Raw genomic sequence first — 20,981 nt, forward strand, 5'->3', positions numbered from 1 at the left:
AGTAGAGACGGGGTTTCACCATGTTGACCAGGATGGTCTCGATCTCTTGACCTCGTGATCCACCCGCCTCGGCCTCCCACAGTGCTGGGATTACAGGCTTGAGCCACCGCGCCCGGCCGGAATGTTTCTTAAGACATAGCTTACATTTGTCCTTTGTTTCCCTTACTTATCACTTCCCCCAACCTGCTTCCTAGATGGGTTATACAACATGTTGGAACCTAACACAAATAACACAAACTGGGGATGGTAGGGTAATGAGTTAGCCTATGACTCTTAGAAATTTCTAGAGCAAAGACACATTAGTTTTGTACCAGATACATATCTTAAGTCTCTGTTATGAGTTTTCTGTCACTGACATCCAAACCTAATCCTAACTGAAAAGCCTATAGATCTTGGTTGTTTTGTTTGTTGTTTATTTGTTTTATTATACTTTAAGTCATGCTTATTAAAATTTACTTATATAAAAGATGTGTAACACACAATTTACAAATAATGACAAACATACAATATTCTCGATTATAAATTCCACACAGCCAATTGCTTCTCAGAGAACGGTTTTGTTGATGTCTGCCAAACATTTGTACCTGTAGCTGACTCACTGTTGCAAATTGATGAATGAATAAGTATAGTTCTCACATAAATGTTGGTTAATATTTATGTTAATGAGTAAAACAATGATAAAAATGAATACATATGTTGAAACAACATTTGTTTGTCAATGATGTGAATGACTTTATTACTGAATCAGATCATAATTTTTGAATGCTGGAAGAATATTTCCACATTTTTTGTGCCATTCACAATGTAATCACTATAGGCTCAATACACTTCAAAATTGAAGGTGACAGAGCAAGGCCCTATCTCAAGAAAATTAAAAAGTATATTTATAAAGAGAAAAAAGAGAGAAAGAAAGAACGAGAGAGAGAGAGAGAAGGAGGGAGGGAGGAAGAGAGAGAAAAGAAAAAACAAAAATAAACATTCTAAATGTTAAAAAGAATTATCTCTGGCTAGAAGATTACATGCATTTTCCTCTTTAATTTTGTAGTAACAAAAAAATTCCATATTGAATAATGCTAATGCTTTCTTTCTCTTTGACTTTCTTTCTTTTTCTCTTTCTTTCTCTTTCTTTCTTTTTTCTCTTTATAAATATACTTTTTAATTTTCTTGAGATAGGGCCTTGCTCTGTCACCCAGGCTGTAATGTGGTGGAAGGGTTATAGCTCATGCATCCTCAAACTCCTGAGCTCACATGATCCTTCCACCCCAGCCTCCTGAGTAGTTGGGACTAAAGACATATGCTACCATGGCCCATCAGGATAATTTTTAAAAAATTGTCTTGCAGAAAAAGGGTCTTTTATGCTGCCCAGGCTAGACTCAAACTCACGGCTTCAAGTGACCCTCCCACCTTGGCCTCCCAAAGTAGCTCCCAGATATGAGTCACTGCATCTGGCCTCAGTTTTTCTTTATTGATATTTATTTATTTTTGATTATTTATTGTATTTGCATAGAGTAACCTATTTTAAATAAAATATTTCAACTAAATAAACCATTTGAAGAAAAAAATAAGTGCCATTGGTAGGGGCTAGGGATAGTTAAGGAAGTGCCACACAAGTATAGTTCACTCACTCAGGAGAATGGAAAAAAAAAAGATCAGCACCTTTAAAATTCTCCTACTGCCAAGCCTGGATATTCTATAAATAGTGACCAGGGCTACTTTTGTTGACTTGGGGAATCTTCTAGTTGATTTTTCTAATTTCTAATTAAATTGTTTTTTAATTAAAGCAACTAAATTCTATTCAACTGTTTTGTATCAAAATCTCAATTTTATTATTGGATATACTTCACAACCAGCTTGTTATATTCCTTATAATTTCATCATCAGCTCTCAGTAGCTGGTAAAAGTTATTTCCAGCACACCACCGTATGGGATCTTCTTGGCAAATGAGGGTGGAAAGGTTAGGGGCAGTGTAACTTTGATTGAAGTCCCTTTCAGGACCACCCAAAATAGTAGAAAGGTGATTTCTTGGCTTTTAAAAACCATGGAGAACAGATGGATGCTGTGTAAGCAAAAAACTAACATGGATTCAAGACTACTACAGGCCAAGTTTCACCTGTTTTTCTCATTACTCCTCCTGAAAATTTCCCTGAGTACAATGTAAAATCCATGAGAGAAATAATTGTGATATAAAGGATACAAAGGGATTGTGATATAAAGGACCTTTGAACGTTCAGCTTCAAGGACTATACCTGGGAACAGTAGGTACTCAATACATACTTATTTGAAGGAATAAATAAGCACACATTCCCCAGTAGAAATAAAGTCTCAGATGACAGAATCAGTTGTAAAATTTGGGAGGAAAACTATTAGATAAATGGCAATAAGTAGATGGCAGTAAAGGAAGAGAAAGTTTATGTTGAGAAGATTGGTTCCAGGGTCAACAGAGTGGTGTGGGAGCCAGGAGCAGGAAGTCAGACAATTTGCTTAGGGAAGTTATTTTCATGGATTTCAAAGCTCTAGACAGCAGCGTATGGATTAGAATAGGATTTCAGTCCCTAAAAAAGAGACTAGTGATGACAAGGGAAGATCCAACTTAACTAACTGAAGATATAATAGAATGGATGCATGGGTAGAAAACAAAACAGATTTCCAATCACTAGGGCCAAACAAACACTCAAGAATAAATCCCAAACTTAATTATCATTATAGGGCATGTTATGGCATTAGGATTAAGGGTGACCTCAAGCTAAGTCCTAGAATATCAGTTTACAACTGAAATTGGGATGTTTTCCTTTTCCTGCAAAAGTCAACATTTATACTTAATTGAAAAAGGTGTATTCAATGATATAGCAAGAAGAATTGGGCAGAATATAAGAAAGGGACTTCATGCTTCTCTCACTTAATAGTTCTTTTAATTTTTAAAGGCAATACACTTGAGTAATTCTGATCACTGTATTTAATTTTAATCAGTACTTTCCAATCTTGAATATGAGAAGTACTTTATAAGTAAAATGAAGGAAATATGAAGGAAAATGGTTAATGGGATACTTACATGAGATAGAGTTTTTCATTTATTATCAACTAAGAAAAAATAAATAGCAAGTGTTCTGAGTACATTAATAATATAAATACATTTTGCAATTTTTATTACTGTTACATATTTACATTTAAAATAATAGTTCAAATATACTTAAGGCACTTACTCTGATTCTTCTATGGATATTTGTTTTCTGGGTTGGAAATGGACAGTCTTCAATTACATAAAAATGTAACATTAGAAGACATATACCAAAAAATGTACAAGAATATTTTCAATTACGCATCCTACTCATTAGCTTTTGCCAGTTGTTATCCACTATTTTTTTTTTTTTTTTTTGGAGACAGTCTGGCTGTGTCTCCCAGGCTGGGGTGCAGTGGCACGATCTGGGCTCACTGCAACCTCTCCCTCCCAGGCTCAAGAGATTCTTCTCTCTCATTCTCCACGTAGCTTGGATTACAGGCGCCCGCCACCACACTTGGCTAATTTTTATATTTTTAGTAGAAACGGGTTTTCGCCATGTTGGCCAGATTGGTCTCAAACTCCTCACCTCAGGTGATACACCCACCTTGGCCTCCTAAAGTGCTGGGATTACAGGCATGAACCACCATGCCTGGCCATTCATTCAGTATTTATTCTAATTTTGGCTTTCCCACTAAGGCTTACTATGAGATTTTTTACTCTCACGGTTTCAAATAACATCTATAGCTGACAATTTGCAAGCTTCCACCTCTATCCTTTAAAAAAAAAAAAAGATTTCTGGACTTTTATATCCAACTTGATATCCAATCTAATAAATACTTCAAATGTAACAAATATAAATATTTTTTCTCCTAAACTAGCTCCACCTGTAGCTTTTTCCTTTTACTTGAAAGCAATACTGTGCTAATTATTTACATGCTATCTCTTAGCTCTAGCCAATTATTTTGCATTCTGCCCTTTGATATTTGGGTTGGAACACTGCAAATTAGAATTTTCAGATTCTTTTTTTTTTTTTAGCGGCTGCCTAAACCTGCCAGCTCACATCCTTTCCTCAGAAGTGTGACCACCAACCATGAAAGATTTCCTCCTTTGAAATTTGAGCACCAGGTCTAGACCATTTTTACTGCAAACTCTTAGGTTCTGGTAACATCACAGTTTTGACTTTTCTTTTTCCAGCTGGAAGGATAGTTTCTATCTATGTAGTTATTGCTTCTGCATTAATTGTTGCTGTTTATGCATTACAATGCCTGTGCAACAATTCCTCAAATTAATTCCATTCATTTTAAACAGCTAATACAGATTATATTTTTCTGACTAGATCTTGCCAATGCAGTCATTCATATCAAGAGTAAGACTAAAAAACAGACCTTCAAAAATGGGTTTTGGGGGAGTGGTTTGCTTATTATTTTTTTTTAATCTTGTCAGAGCTGAGTTCATAGATAGTAAAAAAATGTCACATATAATTGTTTATCTTTTGTGGTTGAAATGTAACAGATTTTGAGGACAAAATTTGTTGGGAGAGGGCAAGGGATTGATGCACTTGATGACTAACATACTGAAGACCACACTGACAATGGAAAGAGATGGCAAGTGATGAATGCATCGGAGTCAGAAAGAGAAAATACAGCTCACATAGTAGTCAGAGAACAAGAAACGTTCTATGGTGAACCTGTAGCACTGGACAGGTATTGCTGAAACATACCCAGAATTTAATTATGCAAGTTACATAATTAAAATGTAACCTGAACTTATGGATTCACAAAGTTTCTTATGTGGAAACTAGGGAATTAATTGAGAATAAATGGGATCCTGAAATTTGAAATAGAGACATTTGGATGCTCTGTAACGAAGTGGAGAATCTTAAAACCCAAGTCTTTCAGAGTCATTTCTGCCAATTTCTGCCATTTCAGTTTTCCTTTCCCTGAAGTCCTAGCAAAAACTTCACCTGAGGCAATTACCTGGCAATGAGGCATATATTCTCTCCAATACCCACCACATCACCTTTTATTCTCCACACAGAGCAATCCAATAGAACTCTCTGTGGTAGTGAAAATGGTTAACATGGTAGCCACTAGCAATATGTGACTATTCAGCACTAGAAATAAGGATGATTTGAATTGTCATATGCTGAACTTGCTAAATACATTCTAGATTTCAAAGATTAAGAATAAAGATGAGAGGTGGTATATTCTTGAATTAACTTTATGTCAATTACATGTTGAAATTATAGTATCTGTGGTTAAATACCATATAAAATTAAAATTAATTTCTTCTCCTTAAAACTGTGACTACTGAAAAAGTTAAAATTAAATATGCGGCTCACATTCCATTTCTATTGGCTAGACCCATATACAGCAAACTCTTGCTCACATAAATAAAGAGATTTTGGAAGCTGTATTTTACCCTACAATTTTACATTGACATCTATTATTTAATATTCTTAGTGTGACTAGTTGCAAAGGATGCAATTTCTACTGTACTCTAATTTTATAAGTATTTTAAATATATTTTTCTCAAAATCTTGCATCATTAGTTAACTCAATTTATAGAAGATGTCCATGATATTTTATAAATGGAAAAACTGTAAAATCAGTTTCTTAAAAATAAGAAACTCTTTGTGCCTAAAAAAGCCAGACTTTGTATTTTAATTAAAATTGGCCTATAATATCCTAGGTATCATGAGTTCTATATAAGGATACATAGAGAGACAAATAGAGGGATTAAAAATAGGTGGATGAATAAATGGCAATTAAATGATAGATGACAAGATTGATAGATACATAACATACATACCTGTATACAGAAATAGACACACAGAAAAATAGATGATAGATACACAGATGCATAGATGCAGATAGGGGCATTTCTCTGAGTTTGTCGCTTGGATCACAGGAATTTGTTTTTTTTNTTTTTTTCTATACTTGTTATAATAAATGCTGAAAATGGCTCTCATGTGCTTATAATAGAGATGACAATTTTGTTTTCAAGGTCACTGAGTATAAGTGGAGACTCAGGGACTTCTGGCCCACACCTGTAAATTAGTTATCCACATAAATATGTATAGACATATATGTAGTATGCATAGCCACAACATAAATATATTTAACATTTAAGAAAATTTAGATATTCTACTGGTAAACTGACATATGTATACAATATAACTTGTATTTATTCACAGGAATTTGTTTTTTTTTTTTTTTTTTTTTCTCAAGATCTGTCTCTTAGGAGCTATGAATCTGGAATTTCCTATTATACTCAAGCAATGTAACATATTAATATTCCAGTTGAAAAAGTAATATATGATTATGTTTTGAAAGTTAGAAAAACAAGTGTAAGATGGAAAGTGACAAGAAAAACAGATCCAGGTATGTCTTCAGTCTTCATTTCACACGTGGAGCTAATGTTGAATGTGTATCTTAATGCAAGAAGAACAATTAATTAAAAGACTAGGTATGTTTAAAGTACTAGTCTAATATTTTAACTTGCCATTATGAAAAAATCCTCAATTATTTTCATCACTCAAATGCCATAATTAAAGGAAACATTCCCTTACAGAAGCTTGTGGAAGGGGCATAAATGAACATCAAAATGTATATTATCAGTTTTGATTGTAATGCTCAGATATTAGATTTTATTTTCTGTGAACTTAATTGTAATGTTTATAAACTTACTAGAAATAATGACTATAATTTAATGTTTAATGTTTTAGAAGAAGACAGTCACTTATAAATTATTCAACCACATAATGAAATATAGAAGAAAATTATATGTAATGATACTTCTTTTGCATTAATACATGTTAAGTCCAGTAAATAACGGGAGATAAGCATGCTTCTTGATGAAATGGCAACATTTGGCAATAAAAATAAGTTTAAAGTGAACTTGATTTATACCTGGAATTTCAAATGTTCTTATCTGTACTATCTTATGATATGGTATTATAACCTCTAATATATGAAAAAGAGACTGTGACTCTCATAGTTAGTGAGAATGACAGCCCAAATTGAAATAAGTTTAATTAATTTCATAAAGTTTCAAATCTCAGGTTATTTTTTCCATCAACCATGGGTTTTTTTTTTGGTACATTGAGAACACCATATTTGCTCAAATATACAGAAAAGCCTGAGCTATAATTATTGAACAAATTATAAGTGTTGAAGTATTGAGCACTTTTGGTTAATTGGGATGTATACAAACTAGTATAGCTGTGTGCTTATGATTTACACCAGCAATTTCCTTCTGAAAAGGGTTCCAAGGAGTAATCTATGGAAGCAAATACTTCCAACAGTGTTTTTCAAACTGTTTGCTATAACCTGTTAGTGCATCATGAAATTAATTGAGTAGCGCATAATCGATGTTTTAAAAATAAATAGATTACAGATGACTAGAATGGCATGCATGTAAAGGAAAATGTTTTATATGTATGAAACCATGGTGTGTGTGTGTGTGTGTGTGTGTGTGTGTGTGTGTGTGTGTTTGTGTTTGAACTGGGTAAAATATAATTCTTATTGTGGCTCATGATGAATAATTCTTGCAAACCAGTTTCTGTAAGACATCTTTAAAAAGGGTTGCACCTACAGATCAAAATTAAATGTCTACATTTTAAAAAAAGAGTTAAACCAACTGATCAAAATTAAATGTCTACATTAATTTATTAATAAAAATAGCAAAGAAGTGAAAGTCATTATGTCCTAACAAAATAAATTAAACTTTTTTAGAGAAAAAGGAGAAATAAAAGCTTAGTATATTAGGTAAGATAAACATGTAGAAATGTGACAACCTCTGAAACTTCAGGTAATTCAGTAATGACAATGATTTAAAGTTAGCAAAGCAGATATCTTATAAAACATGAGATATTACCTCATTTTGATGACAATTACATGTAATTGCCAAGAAAAAACAATGTTTATATCTCAATGCAAGATTAATGAAATGTGTTTATTCCATACCTTATAATGAATTTGCTTCATGTATATCTTATTAAAAGATACTTATACCTTAGTTGCAATATGTCTTTGTACATACACATTTCTCATAAAGTACACAGCTCTGACCTTTCCTAACTATGTGATCTTAGACAAGCTATTTGGAGGTTTGCTTAGATGCAGACAATAAAAGTATCTCCCTCAAGAAATTCCTAAAAGGATTAAATAATTCATAAAAAATGCCAAAAAAAAAACCTACTGAGAATAGTGTACAGCATGCTGCTAAGTTTTCAACAAATGTCTGTTTGTTTTTCAAGCATCTCATGTTTTTTTTTTCTCAACAACCAATAATATACACAGAGAAAGAAATCAGTAAATATTTGTTGCACCGAATTTAACTGATGGCATAGGTTGGGTGGATAACATGATTTTCTTCATGCAACAGAGAGGTTTGATTTAGAAATTTACCCAAGTTTATATACATAATTTGGGGCAGAATAGGCTTCTGATCTAGTTCTTCTGATTTATAAATTAGTGCTCTTCTTAGAGGCAAATATAACTGTCACTGGGTTGAGTTTTAAATCAACTCTGCTGCTCTTAGAATTAGGTTTCAAGAACTTGACAGGCGATCACAAAAATTCCCGGGAGGCAATATATACTTTAATAATGATGAATTAATGTATTTCAAGGCCTTGTTAGTTTTATTAACAACTGTATTTGTATTAACTTACTTCTCTTTTTATGATACTATAAACTATGTTTCGTTACTATTCACATTTCAAAGATAAAGAAACTGAACATCATAAAGGTTAAGTAACTTAGTTATCTGTAAATTATACATCAGTATTTGAAACACAATCTGACCCAGTTTTATGAGCTCTACCACCAAGCTCTACACAATCTGACCCAATTTTATGAGCTCTACTACCAAGCTTTTTAAAATCTAACCCAAAAAAAGCTATCACATAATTTAAGATCTGAGAGAAATGTTGATTTTTTTTTTTTTTTCTATTTAGGTCCTCTGTATTGCTACAAAATCACATCTTACAAACAGAAGCAGGATAGCAAGAGAAGGGAAGAAAAACCAGAAAAATTTTCAGTTGCTTTTACACTCATTGTGCTATACTTTTGTTTGATGTGTAGTGGCACATACATAGTTAGATGGGTTACTCATATTAGAATCAACTAGAAAGTCAATTCAACCTTTTGAAATATCCATAATATAAATTCTTTATTATTGCAAAGCACATTAAACAAGCTATTTCAAATAAATATCTATGTGATATATAGCAATAGAGAAATACTGAAAGTCAGCTATGTATAAAAACATGATTGACCTGAATGATGTGTCAAACAGAAAGATACAAAGAAAAAATCTACTATTCATAACTACTGTTAAAAAGCAAACACAACCTTCAAAAATGTACTTCAGAAAGCATTCATTTATAATTTTAACATTTTTATTTATACGTTAGTAGCTGGGAGTAGAGTTGTATTATTTTTATTTTTTCCCAAATTTCTCATATAAACTTGTTTTAAAAATGGATAAGTAGAGAATATTGCCAAAATCCTACTTGAGTTATGAATTTTCTATACTGCATTTTCCTTATTACTTCTTTGCCTTTGTCCTTATGATTATGACTTTTTTTTTTTAAATCACATATGGTGTTCTCTTACCTTATTTGTATTCACTGCTGTGATGACCCAGACGCATTGTGCATTGCTGTCATACTGGAATGGAAAGTTGGGAGATGTAAAGGTACCACTTGGTCCTTGAAGATTAGAGCCACACGTCTTCACTAAAAGAGAAATTGCATTTTAAAAGATGAACATATGCCACATGTAAAATTACAACAATAATATATCTTGCAAATAGACTTTAAATTCACAATGACCTAATTATAACCACATTGAAAAATATGTTATGGTGCTCTAATGTCACTTACAAAAATACAGTGTTTTTAACACCCTGAGATTCACAAGCTCAATACTTTCAACATTAATGGAAAACTAGTTATGAACAGAAATGTGAAGAATGATAAATTGTCCTCTGATTCTAAATAGGTGTGTTTAATTAGAGAAAGGTATATTTACCCAATATTGTGTTAACAAATATATACAAAGAGAATGAAGTAGAGCCTTGGATTAATGAAGCAATCTAAAAAGTGTTTTTGTTTGTGTTTATTAAGTACCCTAGGACTCACAATAGTGCAGTTGAGAACCACCAATAGGAAAACTTCTCTTTCTATACTTATAACTATGAATTAAAGCAGTCAGACAAAAAAAAAAAAAAAAGGAGTTACATTTAAGTAATTTAATGAATTCCCACAAGAGTGGAAAGTTGTAGCATTTTCTCAGTGTTCTAACTCATCTTTTTTCTACTTAATAAATGAGCCAGTGATCATACTGTTTCTGTTTTCTAACATGCTTCTTGATCACCATGAATTTCTGGATTCCACTACTTTTGATTTTGATTTCTTTGCCAGTTCTGTTGAATCCTGCCCACATTATCATTTTCTAATCCATCAACAATAATCTGTTGTATGTTTAAATGATGGACCATTAAATGTATATTTTCATATACACTTCAATCTGTACATAGTTATCATCACAACTTTGAAAATCAGTTTATGGACCTCCTAAAAGTTTTCTTGACATGATCAAAGCCACTCTTCTAGTATATAGTAGTCAGAATTTCAGCCCAGGTCTTCTGACTCAAATCTTGTTTTTTAAATCACTAAAAGTGTGTCTTTCTTGTATGTTACATGTAGATTTCTTTACTAGTTTATTTTCTTTATGGCGTAAATCTATTTCAGACAACGTTCCTGCAACTTGATGGTTACGTCTTGTGTTGATTTAATAGTTACTTTTAATTATCTTGTGTGTGTCTGTATATTTTCTATATTTTAACCATAAAATCATATTGTTTTGTATAGAGAAAATAATAAATTGTATTTTTCTTCCCTCACCATTATTTGAAATTCAATCTTTTCTCCCATTTACTACTTAACTTCCTGTAAATATTCTATGCTCACTAATTCATTTTCTTTTCCCCTTTCTCTCATTGAAGTATTTCAGTCTGATTCGCATTCTCATTTAATTGTTTAAATTGCTATTTCAAAGCCAGCAATGACCCCATAATTGCTAAATACAGTACCTCTTCATTTTTTTATGCATATTTGATATCTCAGCAGTAATGCAAAGTATTGATAGGCTTTGTTTCAAATTTTCTCCCTTCCCTTATACAGTACTAAGCTCTATTGATTATTTGTATGTATGTTTTAAACAGTTCTGCTCTACTATATTCTTTGTTCTGGTTTTATTTTATTTTTATTTATCTGACCCTTAAGTAGAATAATTCTAAATTGATTTAATCACCTCTTTTCCATTTGTTCAATGGTTTCTCTCAACAGTTAAACTAATTCGCTTCTATGACTGGAAAGGACATTTGACAGCTTTCAAATCTACATCTCCAGATTTGGCATCTCTCTTGGTTTCTAGATTAATCTTTTTGTCTGCTGGACATTCAATGAGATGCTTTTAGGAAGCACTTTCAACTAAATGTTTCTTGAATAGACAATCCAGCTCCTTGCCTTGCAGAAATACTCCTCAAGGTCTATTCTGTTTTCCTCCTTGGAAATATCTCTATTTTTGTTTCATTCTTCTCTTCTCAATGTCCAGTGCTTCTTCCTCATTTTTCTTGTAGTGGTAAAAGCCATTTAACTCCTTTTCCAGATTCCAACTTCTCTATTACATCCTCCTCAGTGCTACTATATTTATCTTTCTAAAACACAGATTTGATTACGTTACCTAATTGTATGAAAACTTGGTATCTATTTCCAATGGAATAAAGTACACATTTCCTGACAGAGAATTATAATTATTCCTGTTATTACCTAAATTTATTTTCTAGTACAATGTCCCACTATTTTAAATAGTCATACACTTTACTTGTGCTAGAACAGACTTCTTGCCCTTCCTTGAATTTACCATACGCCTTATAATGTTCTAGATTTTTCATGCTGCTTTCCAAGTCTAGAATATCATTCCTTCTTACATTTACTTGAAGATATTCTATTTATTTAAACAAAGCCAAGGTGATGTGCCACTTCTTTCCATAAGAACGGTTTCTAATTCTTCCACTTAGGGTCCTGTAATGGATTGTACAGTTTATAGCATATTATTAACAGCATATTTATACAAATGTTTAGGTGCCTGTGGCCTGATAGAGAATGTGGCTTGAGAGAGCTTAAGAACTTTATAGAAATGAGAAACTTATAGCAATCATAACGCAATTGGTTTGTAGTAGCTATAGCTTTCTTATTGAATATACTGCTTCTCTTCTTTTCTTCGTAATTCTCTGGCATACTTTGCTTTCTAAACTATATACATACATAATCTTTTGAAAACAAGGTCTTATTTACCTCTTTGTTAGCTCAGTATAATGGCTTTCATGATGTAGGTATGTTTGCTAAAGAAACAAATGTACAAGTTCTTTGGCACAGCTCTTAAATTCACTATAAAATTGTGCCCTCTTCATGATGATTAAGAATCTTTATAAATATGTTTCAGAGTGAAAAACTGTCCTCTATGAAAATGATTTTCTTTTTCTATAAAAATAAAGAAAAAATTTACAAAATGATAAGTATCTATCACCCATAAGTATTTTGGTAAGCTTATTTACTTCCATCCAAACCTCACCATAACCATTTAACAAGTAGGCGATCTACAGATATTTTTGTTTTGTGGTCAATATGAGTTTTTGCATATTTCTTGTTTTTTAAAATGTATTTGTGTATTTTAACAAACATAGCTAATTCTATATTATCAGTCTGAAGATATTTTTCATATATGTCATGATGACTGCTCTCGGTCAGTACATACAGTTTTTTTTTTGCTTTCATAGGTTTAACAGTGCAAACAGAAGCTGACAGAACTATTGGAAGTTTTTGACAGCCTTCCACTATGAGAATAGCACATGATAATTACGAGGTTTTCTTAATCTTGCAGTGGGAAATAAGAAGACATGTAGAATAGACCTGCTATTTGAACAGAGTTGCAGCTGTTCCCACATAGCAACACAAACACAATGAAGATCTTGGTACATTTACGTATTTTGTTTCATAGTTGGAAAAATAAGCTGATTATTATGGAAAAACAAACGTCAAAATCTCAGTGGCTTACTACAATAAGTAATTTTTATCTGTAATTCCATTGTATTTGTGCTTTATACTTGTGTTATTATTGTAGGATTAATTCTTAGAAGAAAAATTAATTAGTTACAACACGTGAGCATTTAAAATTTTGATAAATATGCCTAAATTACTCTCCAAAAGTTTTTTCAGCATATTCTAAAAAATATTAAAAAGAGAACAGTTCCCCATGCTGTCACCAAAATAACAGTATCAACCATTGTGATTTTGTCATTATGTCAAGAATGTCAATGTTTTACTTTCCAGCTCTTTACATTTTTAGTACACTTTAACAGAAGTCTTTATTGTTATCTCTGTTTTTCGCTCTTTTTTCTTTGTACACTTTTCCTCGTTTCGTTTTTTCTTACTGATTTATTAAAACTTCTGGTATATTACTAATATTAACTCATTTATGTGTGCTACAAATATTTTATTACAGACTTTTGTTGCTTTTAATTTTTCTTTGAATTTTTCTCTGCAAACTTAAAAATTATGTGTAAATCTGTCAGTATTTTCTTTTAGATCTTGTGTTTTATATCTCACTTAAGGAAGATTTTCTTCAAATCTAAATAAAATAACAATATTTCTCATTCTTTAATAGTTTTATTGTGTTATAATTAAACTTTATCTACAAATTGGTTTTGTATGGGGCAAGGTAAAGAAGTATTTTTAGTAAATTCTATATTATTCTTCCTGAACTAAAAATACCATTTATATTATTTTTATATATTTATATAGACTATACATAAATGTTTAAGAAACTCATATATGGGTTTGAGCCTTTTTTTTTTTTTTTTGGTATTGACTTACTGATCTATGGTGACTCTTCTGCCAGTACCATGCTGCTTTCATCATTTTTTTACATAGATGGCATGCATCTCCCCATTCCTATTCAGTTTCATAATTATCTTGATTAGCCATTAATATTTGTTTTTCCATAAACTTTTAGATGTGTCAGTTTGTCAAAGTAAAGGAGACTGGTGACTGGATTGAATTATATTGAGTTCATACATTATTTTGATACAAATTGTCCTCTTCAATGGAGCTTTTAGTAACACAAAGGAAATAAGTAAATGTGGCTACAGTAGATGCACAGCAGTAAAGTAGTACATTTCAGAAATTAAGCTGAAATTTCTAAGCATGTAAGAATTCCATACTTATAGTCTCAGAAAAACAGAAATGGTAGAAAAAGACAAAAACATTGTAAATATACCAATGAATGTATGAAATCAAAGCAAGTGTTAGGTTATAAATAAAATATGACAGCTTTGGTAATTAAAGATTAGAACAAAATGTGGATGCCAACACTAGTGATACCATATAATATTGTCTTACAGGTTCCAGGCAAGGCAAAAAATCAAGAAAATTTGAAAAAAGTATTAGAATTTGAATAAAAAACACATGTCATTATTTACATGTAATACAATTTTTATTTCTTACATTCCAGAGACATAATAATTTATCTACCACAATATGTTATATTATTTTTAAGAGTCCTATATGTCAGCTTTAAAATATATAGTTCATATAAAATGTATAGGTGTCTCTTTTTTGTGAGATGGAGTCTTATCTGTCATCCAGGCTGGAGTGCAGTGTCATGATCTCGGCTCACTGCAACCTCTAACTCCCAGGTTCAAGCAGTTCTCCTGTCTCAGCCTCCCAAGTAGCTGGAAGTACAGGTGCTTATCACCACACCTGGCTAATTTTTTTTTTTTTTTGTATTTTTAGTAGAGATGGGGTTTCACCATGTTGGCCAGGCTGGTCTTTAGCTCCTAACCTCAGGTGGTCCACCTGCCTTGGCCTCCCAAAGTGCCAGGATTGCAAGCGTGAGCCATCACACCCAGGCGTGTAGGTTTCTATTATAACAAACATAGTTAGAAATTCAAATGGAAAAGTCCAATTTATACAAGCAGCAGAAATTATATATAATTTTTAAAAACATATTTTGCAAAAGAAGTATAAGACAGAGGTCCTATAAAGCTAACTATTAAAAAAAAGGGGGGGCACTAAATACTACTTGTAGAAATGGAAAGATAGGGTAAGTTCTGAATGGGACAGCTTATTGTCATAAAAATGCTAACATCTTGATTTGAGCAGTTTATAATGAACTAATAGGTTAGCTAATATTTATACATTTCTTATAGCTATGATTATTTTAACTTTTTAGTGCTTTAGAGTTGTTATTTTATAAAATATTCTGGTTATTTTATTCAGTCATCTATGTTTTTATAAAGGAAGATTAAAAATGGCTACCTTATACATTTTACAGTCCTGTTTGTGGAATAAAATGAACCAACATTTGCAGAGACATTGCAAAATACTGTTAACATTGATATAAGTATAGAAGCAGAAGCTAGAAGATGTATTCTTAGCTTGTCTACCAACGTATTCCTATTTTTCTCCTCAGGTAAAACACATACAGTTAACTATGGTTTGGACAATGCCTAGGAATAAAGTTAAGTACAATGAAATATGTTTAGCTTTAACTGTAACCTTCAGGCATTTAGATTTGTACCAGATATGATGTTTCAACTACACAAGTAAGAAAGGCTGACATTTTATTTTTTGGTTGAGTAAGGACATGATTCACAGGTTAAGGATTCTTTTTGCACAGAATATATCAACTGAGGTCTGTCTATAGTTGTCTCTGGGTCCATTGTGCCCCCAAGAGCCATTTTCACTCTCTCCTGGAATTTCCCTTATTGAGTTTTTATATCATTATTTCTCAAATAGTATTGAAGAACTTTTGTAATCTTACTCCAACAGATGCTTAGGATTTGTAAATTCTGTAAAGCTCTTTCCACTCACTTACTTGTAATTCCTTAAACAGGCTGAGAATGTTCACACTTTAAGACCCTAGCACTTTCTATTTTTCCGGCATAGGTTTCTACTCAAACAGTATTCCATAAATGGCCTCTTCTAATATCTCTAAACTTTAGTTTTTTAAGTATTATCTTTGCAGAACACACATACACACACACACACACACACACACACACACAATTGTTTATTGTCTGTTTTCCTCCTTAGAATGTAACATTCATGAAAAAAAGAACTAGGTTTTGTTTATCACAGTATCTCCGGTTCATAAATATGTGCCTGCCATATGGAAGACACTCAGTGAAAGAATGAATGAACAAATGATTAAAATACTTAGAGTCACAACAAAGATTTGGATTTGTTCATCATTTGTGTCTTCCACTTGTTTTTTTCCCCGCTTTGGAATTTGGTAGCAAGTCAAGCTTCTACCTTTTGTTGAATGCAGAATGTGGTAATGAATCCACAAAAGATTCATTAACATTGTGTCAACAAGCATGTCCTGTTGCCTCCCATTCTAAGGCTATATGTTAGGGTTGTTGAAAGATTTCTGGTAAGGAACATTTTGTTGTTGTTGCTGTTATGAGGAGTATGATAGCATATGTCATTAAAGGAGTTATTAGTATGCAGTTAGTGGTTTATTTTTCATCTTTATGCTGAAGTTTTTAGTTCTTGTATCTTCAAATCTTCAACTATACCTGCATCTTCATGTTCCCACTTGAGCAAATTCAAACCACCTGGATCTCAGTTTTTTTACTTGTAAACTTAGATAGTTGTACTATGTCACCCATAAGCTCTGATAAGCCTAATATGATTATATGATTACATCATGTAGTTATTTGTGTGCTCTGAATGGCTTTCCCAAGATGTGCAATGAAGTTGCTAGAGCCTGAAAGTTATATTATTGCCCACTGAGGCCTTTACTGTCTCAGAGAAATGTTATTATTATTTAAAGTGTTTGCTGACATGTGACATGAGAAATAATGAATCCACTAGAAGAATCAAGTTGAATTCAAATGTATTTGCAGCATTTCCTTTTTAATGGTTGTTCACCTGAGAGTTAGTAAATATTGTAGTCTTGCCCCTAGTAGAAGTAATTCCATTTCTATCTATCTTTCAATATCTATACTGGCTTTTTTGTTTATTAGCCAGGCATAAGGATAAGTGTTCATAGTGTCAGAGACTGATTTGACATTCTCTGAAAGTAACTTGGTATTGACAATGGCATAAACTATAATTCTTCTGCTTCACAAGATGTGATAGACAAAGTAGCCAATATTATTCTTTACTTAATAGTTTTCTATTGCTTCTAGAAACTCTAACTTGTACTTTGGAAAATTACGTATTCTAATAAGATGTAACTACGTAACAATGAGAAAGTATGTACAGCTCAAACCTTGTGAAGTGCAAGTCAGAATGGCCCAGACAAAGGAAGATGTACCAACAAAGGACTGACTTAATTAAAAGTTTCACATTGCGCAGTTAGGCAAGACAATAAATAACCTTGGGAGCAAATATGAAATCACTGGAAATGGAGAAATGTTGGTATCTAAAGATGGACAACTTTCACCAATCAATGAGATTTGGATGTTGAGAGAAATGGTGTGGTTATATCCCAGCAAGGAAAGGGAACTATCTCTGACTTCATAGACGTATGCCAGGGCATGTGCTACCCACATGTTTCAGGTTCTTTCTAATCTTTCTAATCTTTCTAATTCTTTCTGATCTTTCTTCGTTCAACCATCAACATTAGTATTTGAATTTCATTTTTACCATCAACAGTTTGCAACAAGGCTGATAGTTTGAGTCTATATCATGGCATATCATTCTCCTCAAATAGCTAAAGGAATCTTGAGAAAGAACAAAGTTGAGGCATCAAACTCCCTGATTTTGAACTACAGTTATGCATTGCTTAATGATAGAGATACATTCTGAGACATGTGTCAGGCAATTTTGTCATCATAGAGTGTGCTTACTACACAAATCTAGATTGTGTAGCCTACTACACTACAGTATAGCCTATTGCTCCTAAGCTACACACCTTTTCAGCCTGTTACTCTACTGGATACATTGTATGCAATCTAATGCAGACAATTAGAACACAATGATAGTTGTGTATCTAAACATATCTAAACAAAGAAAAGGTAAAAGTATTGTACAAAAAATTAAAAATGACACACCTGCATAGGGGCACTTACAATGAATAGCATTTGAAGGACTGGAAATTGCTCTTGGTGAGTCAGAGAGTGTGGAGTGATGTGAAGGCCCGGGGTGTTACCATACACTAATGTAAACTTTATAAATACAATGATTTTTTTTAAATTGTTACTTGAATAGTGTATTAACCTTAGCTTACTGTAACTTTTTTACTTTATAAACTCCACATTTTTAAAAATTTATTTTATTGCATTTTAGGTTTTGGGTACATGTGAAGAACATGTAAGATAGTTGCATAGGCACACACGTGACAGTGTGATTTTCTGCCTTCCTCCCCATCACCTACATCTGGCATCTCTCCCGTTGCTATCTCTCCCCAACTCCCCACCCCACACCGTCCCTCCCCTATTTCCCCCCAATAGATGCCAGTGTGTAGTGCTCCTCTCCCTGTGTCCATGTGTTCTCATTGTTCAACACCCGCCTATGAGTGAGAACATGCGGTGTTTGATCTTCTGCTCTTCTGCCAGTTTGCTGATAATGATGGTTTCCAGGTTCATCCATGTCCCTACAAAGGACACAAACTCATCGTTTTTGATAGCTGCATAATATTCCATGGTGTATATGTGCCACATTTTCCCTCCCTCAATAAGCTAGGTATTGACAGAACATATCTCAAAATAATAAAAGCTATTTACAACAAACCAACAGCCAATATCATACTGAATGGGCAAAAACTGGAAGCATTCCCCTTGAAATCTGGCACTAGACAAGGATGCCCTCTCTCACCACTCCTATTCCATATAGTACTGGAAGTTCTAGCCAGAGCAATCAGGCAAGAAAAAGGAATAAAGGGTATTCAAATAGGAAAGGAGGAAGTCAAATTGTCTCTATTGGCAGACGACATGATTGTATATCTAGAAGACCCCATCGTCTCAGCCCAAAATCTGAAACTGATAAGCAATTTCAGCAAAGTCTCAGGATACAAAATTAATGTGCAAAAATCACCTATACACCAATAACAGACTTAAAGAGAGCCAAATCAAGAACAATCTTCCATTCACAATTGCCACAAAGAGAATAAAATACCTAGGAATACAACTAACAAGAAATGTAAAGGACCTCTTCAAGGAGAACTACAAGCCACTGCTCAACGAAATAAGAGAGGACACAAACAGATGGAGAAACATTCCATGTTCATGGTTAGGAAGAATCAATATCGTAAACTCCACATTTTTAAAACTTTTGACTCTTGTAACAATACTTAGCTTATAATACAAACACATTGCACAGACATACATTATTTAATTTCTTCATATGTTTATTCCATATGATTTTTTTCTATTGGTTTTTGCTCTTTATAATTTATTTAAAACTAAGACACAAACACACACATTAGCCTACGTCTACACAGGGTCAGGATCATCAATAGCAATGTCTTCCTCCATATCCTGTCCCACTGACAGGCCTTCAGGGGCAATAATACATATGGAGCTGTCATTTCCTATGATGACAACACCTTATTCTGTAATACCTCCTAAAGGATCTGGCTGAGGCTATTTTACTGCTGAAAGAGTACACATTTTTTTTAAAGCAGAAGAGTACACTCTAAAATGATGATTAAAAAGTGTGGTGTATTAAATACTTAAACTACTAACATAGTTGTTTATTATCATAATCAAATATTGTGTAGTATACATAATTGTATGTGCCACATTTTACATGACTGGCACAACAGTTGGTTTGTTTACACCAGTATCACCAAAACACATGAGTAATGCATTGTATTATGATGTGACAATGGCTATAATGTCATTAGGTGGTATAAATTTTTCAGGTCCATTAAAATCTTACGGAACCAGGATTGTATATGTTATATATGACTGTATATACAAAGCTACAGTAATCATAACAATATGGTACTGGCATAAAAACAGAGACACAGATCAATGAAACAGAATAGAGTGTTCAGCAGTAAACCCACACATATATGGTCAACTAATCTGTGACAAGGGCACCAAAAATACAAAATGGGGGAGAGAATAGTCTCTTCAATAAGGTGTTGAGGAAACTGAATACCCACATCCAAAAGATTGAAATTGAATGCTCATCTTACACATTATACAAAACTTAGCTTGAAATAGATTAAAGACTTACATGTAGTATATGACTCCATAAAACTTCTAGAAGAAAGCAGGAAAAAAATCTCATTGACATTCATCTTGGCAATGATTATTTGAATATGACACCAAAAGCATAGGCAACAAAAGCAAAAATAAACAAGTAAACTTATTCTCAAGGTATTGATAGGTGAAGAGAGTGGAGATTTTGGTGGATTGATTGTAATTATTTATTTTCTCTAGTGGAGGAAAAAGTCTGGCTCCTGTGACTGAGTGAACACCAAAAGAGGAAAAAGAGAGAATAGTGACACTGTGTTTAGCTTATAATTTTAAAATGTGAATTTATTTTGTATTCCAATCTAGTGACATAAGTGCATTATCTGTGCTTATGAGAAAAATGTGGTTTGTTGTTTGAGAAGATTAGACATATTATAATTGTGTAAACTTTAATACGCATCTAGCACTGAAAATTCTGTATCATAAACTGAGAGTAAGCAGTTAAATCACAGGAATATATGAATGTTTCCAAAATAAAATTGATTTTTTTATTATTTATTGATCAAATGTTATTTCTGAGTATGAAACCAAATACAAACTCATAGATTAAAACTTTGATTAGAGTGTGGCATTTCCTCAAGGATCTAGAATGAAATACCATTTGACCCTTGGCCAGGTGCAGTGGCTCACAACTGTAATCCTAGCACTCTGGGAGGCCGAGGCGGGTGGATCACGAGGTCAAGAGATCGAGACCATCCTG

At 32.8% G+C, this 20,981-nt stretch overlaps 1 protein-coding gene across 6 annotated transcripts in view; it reads right to left on the minus strand.

Moving 5' to 3' along the window:
• CSMD3 (CUB and Sushi multiple domains 3) overlaps positions 1-20,981 on the minus strand; it is a 1,251,170-nt gene that overhangs the window by 671,630 nt on the left and 558,559 nt on the right. For all 6 annotated transcript variants that reach the window (XM_017498748.2, XM_017498749.2, XM_037727955.1 and 3 more), the window contains one exon: positions 9,619-9,740. In XM_017498748.2, coding sequence (XP_017354237.1) covers positions 9,619-9,740 — 122 coding nt within the window. The remainder of the gene's footprint in view (positions 1-9,618; positions 9,741-20,981) is intronic.

Source organism: Cebus imitator, unplaced genomic scaffold, assembly GCF_001604975.1.
Source record: "Cebus imitator isolate Cc_AM_T3 unplaced genomic scaffold, Cebus_imitator-1.0 Scaffold250, whole genome shotgun sequence".
In the NCBI taxonomy this organism is placed as follows: domain Eukaryota; kingdom Metazoa; phylum Chordata; class Mammalia; order Primates; family Cebidae; genus Cebus; species Cebus imitator.